Genomic DNA, 11,161 nt, shown 5'->3' with positions numbered 1-11,161 from the left:
AAGCCAAGTGACTACCTTTAAGCTGAGGAAAGATGGTGGATACAGTCTGGAAGTTTTTTGTCTATAAATGTATAGTCTTTATTTTTCAATGACCGATCCCTGTGACATCTTTGTACTTTTTCATCACAGCATGTTTGAATTTAATTGACAGCAGCTATTTAGTCTTCATTTTAAGTTAAAATGTAATGGCAAAAGTATATCAGTACTATTTCCTTCACTACTACAGTCAAATTTGAGTCAAAGCAATTTAGCTTCCGTTAAAATATATTGATGTAATTTATTAGAGAATACAATATCTACAACCCGAAAGATTCATTTTTTCTCGATTTTGTTGTTTTTGATTTAAGTATATGGATGACATCCGCGCGCGCATGAATTTTCGCCCCCCCCCCAAAAAGTTTTCAACTATACTGTTAATCGTACAAAATGAGCAAATATATGTTGTTTGCTGCAAAAAAAAATGTGGAAAACGAATAAATGAAAATGAAGAGTCTATTATTATACCCATATCATGCTCTGTTTAGTTATTTGTTCAACGTTTATGAATATGTAGATTTCATAATGAAGAAAACTTTCGTTTGAATTTTTTTTTACTTCTAACGCTTGCGTCTGTTTGGGGGTTCCCAGAGGATGTCATCCATATAATCAAATCAACATGGCTCTATGCTATACAGGGAAGTACCGGTCCCGCTAAGTGTGCCGAGCAGAGCACTTACGCTATTCATAACACCATGCACTTTCTGTGCAAGGCCATCGGTCTGCCGAATGAGGTAAGTCAGTAAAGAAACATGAGCCGCTCAAAAGTATTTATGTAATATTTTTATGTCAGTGAATACATGGCAGATTATACAAAAGTCCATAGTTACACTCTATATGTGTAGGTATGGGAATATTTTTATCTGTATGTGATATCAAGGATTTGTATTTTGTATGTAATGAAATCGATTTAATAACAGCAACAGCCTGAAATATAGCTCCCTTTAAAATCCTGAAATATAGCTCCCTTTAAAATCTAAGACATCAAGTCATAATGACTTATATGAATTATAAATAGACTTATCCATTTAATATTGAATATATACAGGTCAACGTTATTTTAAATACCTAGTAAGAGCCAGTCATTATAATTCCATCAATATTTCAACTGTGTATTCTTGTAAGGTTGGTTGGTCTACACGATTAGTAGGGTTGGTGGCATACGTTGTGCATTGTATACATGTTTTGAGCACTAAATTGTACTGTTGTTTTGTTGTGCTGATAGGGTACAGCACTCTACCCATACTTACCATTGTGGTGGGTTGTGATCTACCCCTTCACTGCCGGCTGCACACTTGTTGTTCCTGCCAGTCTGTCCCCGTCACCTGTTGAAATCATGCAAATAATTCAGGAGGAGAGGTGATTATATTTAGCGGTCACACGCGCACACACACAAACACACACAAACACACAAAGACACGCGCAGAAATCCACACACACGCGCGCGCGCGCGCGCACACACACACACACACACACAGATTGTCTCATTTTTCACGATGGTCATGCATATTTTTAAAAGCTGTTGGCCATATTGTATAGGAAATCTTGAATTTTGAAAAAAATGCATTTTTTTCAAAACACAGCCTGCAACACAAAGGGACTAAGATGTTCATATGAACATTTTATGTAAAAGAATACGGAGTTGTAATTGAGACGAAAAATTAGTGAAAAAAAAGGTTAAGGCAAGAGCTAATTATATGGTCTGCCATCTTGGATTTTGACCGATGACGTCATCAAATTAGCATAAATTATGAATTTTTAATGATGGAAATTATACATATTGGTATAAGATGTTGCTAATGTTAGAAAGGAAGTGTAAATTAAAGTAGAACGTAGAAAATTTTAAAGTTTGAGCAAAAATTACAGATTTTTCCAAAACCTGTCTGTCAGAAACCCGTTACCAACACAAAAAACAGGAACTTATCTAGTTAACATGAAATTGTTGGTATGATGAGAGTTGGCGCGGGCCTCAAACGACCCCCCCCCCGGTCCTCGAATAGGGTTAACACTTTTGTGGCTAGGAATTTATGAAACATAAGACATAGTGTAATAGCGAAATAATCAATGAGTAATAATACTTAATATGATGTTGCTCAGTAAAACAAGCTACATCTGATTACAGAAAGAAAATCTGTTGGTCTCAATGTTTTCACATGTTTGCAATATGTTCTCAAAGTGTTTTTGTTGGATCATGCAAAAATCCCATTCTTAACATTAACCACGGATTTAGATGAGACGTGACAGAAACATGCACTAGCCAAACATACTCCAATATCGCTTATCGTAATTGGATGACGACTCAGCTAGTATAAACTATTCATGAAAAGGAACTAGCCTCTCATTTCCATTCGCTATATTACTTTACATATGTTTCAGGGGAAGATGTTTTTGTCGTCCTAATAATAGTCGGTTTGGTTGAAAAAGCAGTCTAGTCCGATCGGTAACAAAAATGGACTGCTCTTTCCGCCGGTCGAACTGGACTGCTCTTTCCACCAGCCTAAAAATAGTCGTCTTTATTCCATTGTTCAGGTGCAAGTCAATCAGCGCAATCTTTGTGAAAGATTGCCATGACTTGCTGCATAGTCCTCACTTGGATGAATACGACCTGTCCTCACTTGAACGAGGTAATTAGTATGTAGACATACATTTAGAAAGTTTTTAGAGATGTTAAGTGAATGTCGAAATTTATACTCATTGAAGTCAGCAAATAATTTTTGTTGCAGCATAGTTGTTTGAACAAAAATGTTCTGGATGAGGATATCTGTCTTATATTTGCATTTTTTACTTGAAGTGAAAAATAAATATCCCCTAACTAGCTATTTTTAGGACAAGATTGGTAATATGCATGAGTATTCAGCAAAAAAATTCTACAGCATCCCGTTTTGCTATATCTACTAAATACAAAACGAGTACTAGCAACAGTTTTCCGTTAGCGACACTCGAGAAGCTAGGAACGTCATGTTATGCTGATATTCTACCTTTAAAGATATCTGCAAGATTATTTGATGTTTTTTATTTGCAGTATATGTCACAGGCAACGTTGCACAAAAGAGTCTACTTGATCACGCTGCCAAAGTTCTTCCGAAAGCAAAGATGTTTGTTAGTGTTTTCCTATTTCTTATATAGAAACTTTGATAAATTCAGTCTCTGATTTGAGTACTATATGTTTGTACACATTGGGATCTTTATAAATGAAAGAAACTTACAATGAAAGGACGACTGTGTTTTATTATACAATGCCATGTGTGTTATGTCTAATGTCGGTTTGCTAGTTATGCCAAGGAAAGGGCAAATGAAAAGGACTCAAATGTACCTTAACTACCCTAAATCAACCACAAACGTAAATCATTAGCACATGAGTACACTTACAGAATTATTCTTTTTCGGAATTTTGACATATCGTTTTCTTTGAACCACTCTAAAGGTTGGTTATGGTGGCACAGAATTCATGACTTTGACAACAGCGGCAGCCGAGATGGTTGTGGAAGGAAGAGGGGCCACGGTGGGCAAGCTGGTACCGCATGCGGAGGTACAGTAAAGTTACTGCTACATCACATATGGTTAGGATCCTGAATGCCCATCACAATGATATCACCAATGATAACATAGCAATTTAGCAGTTCGCCGTTCGAGCAATGAAAGATTTGCTGCATGCCCTTAAAGCAGCTGTATCTATATCCTCTCACTAAAGTTTAGCTTTCCACGTTTTGATGGCTCGAGGGGCTACATGGTCGGTCTATTGTGCACAACGGTGTTTGTTCAAAGAACAGTTCCGAATAAAACATCTGAATACACTAGTTCTATGCCCAAATAAGCCAGGGTTAGGATTAGGCCCGGTTCTGGAGAGATTTTTGCCTGCCCAAGAACGTCTAGATTTGCCCCATGCAGGCATGGTTCTGGGTAAAACAAAGCTCTCGAAATCTCTGGATACAACGTAAAAGGTGGACGTACCACGCTAGATATTATCTTACAACGGCTCACTGTCTCTGCCTACCTTACCAGGTAAAGATTGCCGACAAAGATGGCCAGGTTGTACCACTAGGCCAGGAGGGAGAGGTGTATGTGAAGGGGTACTCTTTGTTCAAACGTTACCGTTCAGATGAGGAGAAAACAGCTAAGGCGATGACAGCTGACGGATGGTACAAAACAGGGTATGTGCAGCACCTATATATGGTCAAAATGTTCCGAATCCAGTAATGAAGTACGGTTATGTTGATCAAGCTATTGAACAATGTAGAATATACTAGTTGGTCGCTAACAAAAAGATTAAAGGGACCGAAGTTCAGACTCTAACGCCATAAGTAAAGTAGTATTTAGAACCAAACCCCACCAACTTAAATCTGATTTTCTGCCCACACAGTGATGTTGGCGTTCTTGATGAAAATGGTGTCCTAAAGCTTTTGGGAAGATTTTCGGTGAGAATAAGATAACTATTGTATTGTCATAGCATTGGTTACATACTACGCTTTGCTTTATTTTTTAGGTTTACCTTCAGAATGAATAAATGTTATTTTTGCTATGTTTCTTCTTCTTCCTTTTCTCCTCCAAGCAAGTAAGGTCAATGTTTAACCCTAAACAGTACACCTGGGGTCCGCACGGACCCCAGCACTAGATATCCTGTAATATTTTTTTTGTTTCTAAAGATTTTTTTTCTGAAATTTCAGGTAATTGTCACCCACAAAGTTGTCCCTTAATAGAGCACAGAAAACTCAGTTTCCCTCATTAAAAAAAAATTATATCTGATTTTCTTTTGGGGTCCGCGCGGACCCCAGCCGGCTTTAGATCGTAATGGACACACTGGCGTTCTTATACATTACTTTATTACTTTATTTTGTATGCACTTATCGTATGGCCACCAAATTTTCAGAGAACGGTGTACTAATAAAATTAAATTCTAACAACTTTGGTGTAATTATGACGTTATATGTCAAATTAGCATACATTATGAATATTAAATGATTTAACTCATCTTTAATTATGTAAGATGTTATTAATGTCAGAAAGGAAGTGTTATTTAATATAAAACCCAGAAAATCTTTATGTTTAAACCAAAATTACAGATTCCCCCCCAAAAAAAACTGCCTGTCAGAAACCCGTTGCCATGGCAGCACAAAAAATCATTTACTTATTTAACTAATATGAAATTTTTTCCCGGGTGTATTTCAGGAAAGGTCACCAAATTTTATGGTTCTTGGTCAAGCCGTTCAGGCGCAATTTGAGATTAAAGTTGGCGCGGGCCTCAAAAAACCACTCGGTCTGAATAGGGTGTAAAAATCGGGTATTTTTTCTTTTTGTATTTTCCTCACCAAAAAATAGTAAAAGGTCAAAATGTATGATTTTTGTACATAGTGTGAACTCAGAGGTTCACACATCGATTTGCAAAACAATTGAGCTGGTAGCATGTTGATAATTTCTAAAATTTAGCCAAAAAATGCTCTGGGGTCCGCGCGGACCCCAGGTGTACAGATTAATCAGTCCAGGAAGGTGTACTGTTTTGGGTTAAAAACTCTGATTTCTTGCTTGAAAAGGGTACTGTGTGTCAAATGCTGGTCGATCGTATTATTTCTACCGCACTTTTGCTTACAGAATATGATCATTAGGGATGCAGACAACGTCCATCCTACTTTTATTGAGTCATCTTTGTCGAAACATCCTAAGGTGCAAGATGTCAGGGTAAGATAATGATGATAATGGTGACTGGTTAATTGCAACATGTGAGCACACATACCAATGAAGTGTATACATATTTATATTTTTTTCCTTATCTATTTTTTTAATTCAGGCAGAGCCCATACACATAAATACACGTAACAGGGACGACAACGTTATATGCACAAATCTAAAATACAATAGGCAGGTTAAAAAGTGCCCTATTTATGGTCTACGGACCAGCTGACAATACCTTCGCCAAAAGTTGTCGGAAACGCCTCAGAATTATGTAGTAGGAGTCTGATGATGTCGTTACTCGACATATATACATTGGGATGTGCGACAAAAATATCTATTAAGATTCAATGTTGCAATTAATCATTAGATCATTAATCATTAAAACGTGCTATCCCTGCACGTTCTGAAGTTCAACTGTGTGAAATTGTTTTCATTTTCTCCCGTGTAAGCTTCCACTTTTCGGGGGCAGCCAACTTAAGAAGGCGGGAGATTAAGATATAAAGAGTGACAAGTTCACACAGCGTTTCAGATACAGGGGAGTAAAGGGATAGTTCTTCTTGTTTTGTCATATTTCTAAAATGTATATTTCATTGCAATACAATCATGGTGCAGTGAATCAATATACATAAGTTGTAATATTGGAATATTCCACACTCCCGTGTGGTCTCCATATTCTCGTAAGTTAATATCTCTAGTCGAAGGAGTGCAACGCCGGGGAACAAATTCATCCTAGGTCCCCGGGCTAATCACCTTACCTACAAGGAAAGACTGGAGACACTGCGTTTGTTACCTCTCACGTTTAGGCGTAAAGTTGAGGACATCATGTTATTTGTTAAGTCTAGGGCTATTGTGGAGAAGTTTGTTTCCTTTCCCACTAGAAGTGCCAGAACACATATGTTAACCCCTTTTCGACCTAAAAAAATCAGCATTCAGTCACACATACATCCCCAGCTTAGTCACTATTTGGAATAAGTCAGGCTCTGACCTCCGTGGTACTGGTGAACGAGCAGCTTATCAGTCGGATATTATATCTTTAAGTATAAACTACTCAAAGTCACCCACAATAGATTTCAAACACATTACAGTATTGACCTGCCATGTACTTGGACCACTTCTTGTGGGTGTAGTTCTAGTATTGTTTCCAGACCGCACTAAGTCTTATTTTATCAACACAATATATCATAACTACTTATAAGATATGCATGTAATTTAGTTATGCTTAACCTTCTATATTGATCTTTTTTTTTACTTGTTATTGACGATGATAATTTTGATGTTGTATATGATGTTGTATACGTGTTTTTGTATGGGGGCGGGTAACTTGTAAAGGTGTGTATGCACCTGCTTTGCCCTCCCTTTCACTTTGTGAAAAATCATAATAAACAAATAAACAAATAAGTTGAAGCAATGCTATAGCTTTGTAATTTTAGGATGTACTGCCACACTGATTTTATTATATGGATGACATCCTTTGAAAACTCTAAAACTTATGAGAGCGTGCGAAAAGTTGGGGCAAAAGATGCATTCATTATGAAATTTAAGCGATCAGGAAGGTTAGACAAATAAATGAGCACATGATACTCTGTATACCAAACAATGGGCTCTTCGTTTATGTTCTTCTTTGATTTTCAAAAATATGGTGAAGCAAGAAGTGGTAATTTGAGCCCCATGTCGTCTCCCTGGGATCCAACCTAAAGAAACGGTATGGTCGCAAATATTTTGTTTTGTTTTGGAAACGGATGAATCATGAGGTGCACAGCTACAGGGATGCCATTCATATGATTACGTAAATGTACTTATTTTCAGAAGAAAGAAAACTGGTTTAAAACATCAAAGTCTCACTGTTGTGTCTAGAACTGCGTCTGTACCGCACTGTGACACAGCCTGTCGCTGTCCAGAACTTTCCCCAGAAGCGCTGCCAATCATGCTTATTCATGCTCCAAGCACGGAACAGGACAAGACCCCTGTGTCCCGAACTGTGTCTGGGGCAAATCTACGTTCTGGGACACGCGGGGACGCCCGAGAACGGTACCTGACCGCGCACAGTCCTGGACACACAAGGGCCTTGTACCGTTCCGTTATGGGGGAGGATCCTTCTCGTGGTGTGGTTTTAGCCCGTCATATTCTATATGTGTTAAGAATAACACTAAAAGGAAGTGAAAACACGGTGTTTACTTGCCTAATCTGTTGGTGTACATAATGCAAGTATATGGCAGATTTCCTTTCTTCCGTCAGGTTGTTGGTGTGCCTGATCCGGCCAGTGTGGAGGAGATCTGTGCATGCATCATGTAAATAAACTCTGTATACTTAACTTCTATGATAGTCCACCCAAAATTAAGCTTCTTGAGTTGTCGTAACCATATATGTACACACACATATACACACATGCATACATACATACATACATGGCATTGCATACATATACATATAAACATAACCGTCTAGCGAAAGTTACAAATTCAATGTTTATACTTGCGTTTCGTATCGGATTCAGTGACGTTACCAACACAAATAATCCACGCGAATGGTCACTATGAGAAGAAATAATCTGAGAATGTTCACATATCATTTTACATGTATCTGTTTCAGCTTGAAGCAAGGACAAACTACAGACTCAGAGGAAATGACAGAGTTCTGTGCAGAAATCGGGGTGAGGAGAATGAAACAGAGCTAAACAATTATCAAACAGTAGAATCAAAATGACAGGTAGTACTTAAAGTCAGTTGTTTACTAAGCCTTTACGTTCGTCAAAGGTCCGTAAAGGCTCTGGAAAAGTATATGATATCGCATCTGTCCAGTACTACGGAAACATATACGAAATGATTTTTAATCTCTATGTACAGGGATATGATTAGTAAAGTTTGCATGAAGAACAGCAAGATTGAATTGAAGCATGCTTAAATATAATTTTTCGTGACTGTAGGTGACAGAGTTGTTTACTTAAAACTTAAGATTCTAGGCTCGAATCTCAGCAGGCCACAATGCTGTGCCCTTAGGAAAGGCAATTTACACATTTCTTCACTTGACTTAAAGTTGAGAACCTATGCTCGGCAGGGGGCGTAATCTTGAATGAGACGTAAAAAGGACGTCCCGTGTTTAAGACGAACAACAAAACGGACACTGTAAGAAATTTCACCGCATTCATTGAAAAGAGTTGGGCAATGCAAATGACTCATGCAGTTTAAAGTAGTAAAATGCTACATTATGCAAATATCAAACAAACGAACCCCACATATAACTATAGCTACCTGTTTTGTGGTCAAGCTTTGGCAACAACAAAAACACACCCGATGAATGTAACACCGAGATCGGGTGTGTTTTTGTTGTTGCCAAAGCTTGACCACAAAACAGGTAGCTATAGTTATATGTGAGGTTCGTTTGTTTGATATATGCATAATGTAGCATTTTACTACTTTAAACTGCATGAGTCATTTGCAGTAATGCCTTCAAATATCAGCGTTATCAATTAAGAATCGAGGTTTAAAAAAATCGTATTTCCCCAGAACTATCGTATACTGAAACTCCTTGCAACCAAGCACAGCTGAGGCAGCATTACTAGTAGAAAGCTTTAAAAAAACTCCTGCAATTAAATGTACAAAGATTGAGTGTAACAAGTCGTGATATAGTTAGGTGCCGCCGCGCCGCGTGCCTGCGAAGCTGGTGTGTTACGCCGAAGGGTGGTTATACCGGCCATACTAATAGCGATACCGCCATGGTCGGACTTTGGGTTTCATCATCATCTGGTTGGGGGTTCCTGGTCCCAGACCCTCTCCCTCCAGTCCGCTTTATCCATCATGGCGCCGGCCAGGTACGCTCGTACTCCTTAGGTAGCCCTATATCACCAGCCAGTAGGGCTATGTACGTCGTGCAAGGACGCCCAGGTTTAGCATGTCCCTGTTTAATTTCCCACAGCACAGGACCAATTTGCTATTTAGTTCATTTTTTTTTCCATTTTTGCTTCTGTAAACATGTGATGCAAATCTTGACCTCCGCTGTCTGCTGAGTTTTGACACTGCTTGGATGTTACCGTAGAGCTCCTCCTTGTTTGGATGTTGCTGCCATGACGTGTCAGTACTGCACGCAACATACGTGTGTATGTTTCATATGATTGGAGTTCAGTTCATCCAACGGTGTTGTGACGCTGAATCCTGGAGGCTATGGTCGCCAGGAATGTGTACTGTGTAATCATGGTATGAAGGAATAAAACATGCAATAATGATATCATGCAATCGTATAATCCGTGTTTGATTAAAAACTGTGGAATCTCTTTTTTTGTTTCTTCTAAAGCTGGCTCCGATAGAAACACCCAGATATTTCCTCTACATGGAAAAGTTTCCGATGACTTCGACACAAAACAAGGTAGGCGGTCTTATTTCTAAAAATAGAATATACCATCTGGTGGTTATGTTTATGTTGATAGGCATGTGGTACTCGTAGTACCTGTAAAATTGTTAACAAGTCTAGATCTATTGCTTTTATTAAGAATCATAGTATCTCTTGTTCTAATTGCATATTTTAGTAGTTTAAATGCATTTCTGTAAGTTGAATTCTTTTTATGAGTCTAAAATAATGTTTAGTACATGTAAAAAAAAATAACAGCTCTCAGTGGCTAATGTGCAGATGTTGTCACATCGGCGCACCAAACTCGTAAGGTACTTTTTGGCACCCAGTCAGACAGATTAGCCTAAGAGGCTCGGTGGGCGTCACTTCACCGTATAGGTGGCGAAATCGTGTAAAGTGTATTTCCCATGGGCACAACCTGGGTCACGCTGAGTATCAAACCCGGGACCTCTCGGTTCCGAGTCCGATGCTCTAACCGTTGCGCCACCGACGCCACTATACGTTAAGGTTTGTCTGTTTTTTCCCTCCTGAAAAAGGTTGACCGGAAGAAGTTGAGACTGGTTGCCATGGAGAAGTTAAGTCTGGAGGAGGCCTGAAGCCCGTCTGGTTCACCATTTTCCCCATCTTTGTTTAACTTTGAAGTTATACTATCGGCCTTGGCCGCTTTTCAAGTATTCAAAAGGGGGTGAGGGGTCGCATAAGCACATAAATACTAAATTAGACAGACCAACATTTGCTCGTGAGCAAATGCGGCAAATTTCTTCACTACATCACCCGTTGATTGACCTATTCCTCTGCCGCACAAATGGATTGTTCCTAAGTCACCCCTGTCCAAAATGTAAAGTGTTCCAAAACCCTATCCCCAAGAAGCAATGGAATCGTCCAACGCCTTCTGTTGTTAGAACTTGAAGAACCATGGTAAAACTTGTGTTCTATCTCAGCTGGAGATTCTGGTTTTCAATCTACAATCCCTTTTTTTACTGTAAAATTAAGGCAAATAAAGGTATTTTAAAGCGCCGAATCTAAATTGTGAAAACTTAAGACTGACAATTTGGCGCCAAGCTACCTTATGCTGGATTCCATGTTATTTTGGTTTTTGTATCAGCCCCAAAATAGC

The 11,161-nt window shown here is 38.7% G+C and overlaps 1 protein-coding gene across 1 annotated transcript in view; it reads left to right on the top strand.

The window, feature by feature from the left end:
- The window catches only part of LOC109466350 (acyl-CoA synthetase family member 2, mitochondrial-like), a 20,339-nt gene extending 9,699 nt beyond the window's left edge, over positions 1 to 10,640 (top strand). The window contains exons 6-14 of the mRNA XM_019764062.1: positions 675 to 770; positions 1,262 to 1,395; positions 2,566 to 2,660; positions 3,059 to 3,135; positions 3,461 to 3,565; positions 7,939 to 7,991; positions 8,293 to 8,353; positions 9,991 to 10,062; positions 10,581 to 10,640. Coding sequence (XP_019619621.1) covers positions 675 to 770; positions 1,262 to 1,395; positions 2,566 to 2,660; positions 3,059 to 3,135; positions 3,461 to 3,565; positions 7,939 to 7,991; positions 8,293 to 8,353; positions 9,991 to 10,062; positions 10,581 to 10,640 — 753 coding nt within the window. The remainder of the gene's footprint in view (positions 1 to 674; positions 771 to 1,261; positions 1,396 to 2,565; positions 2,661 to 3,058; positions 3,136 to 3,460; positions 3,566 to 7,938; positions 7,992 to 8,292; positions 8,354 to 9,990; positions 10,063 to 10,580) is intronic.
- The last annotated feature ends 521 nt before the right edge of the window (positions 10,641 to 11,161 follow it).

This window comes from Branchiostoma belcheri, unplaced genomic scaffold (genome assembly GCF_001625305.1).
Source record: "Branchiostoma belcheri isolate BF01 breed outbred unplaced genomic scaffold, Haploidv18h27 scaffold164, whole genome shotgun sequence".
Taxonomy (NCBI): domain Eukaryota; kingdom Metazoa; phylum Chordata; class Leptocardii; order Amphioxiformes; family Branchiostomatidae; genus Branchiostoma; species Branchiostoma belcheri.
The sequence above is the reverse complement of the archived record's forward strand: the minus strand, read 5'-3'. Positions and strand labels throughout refer to the sequence as shown.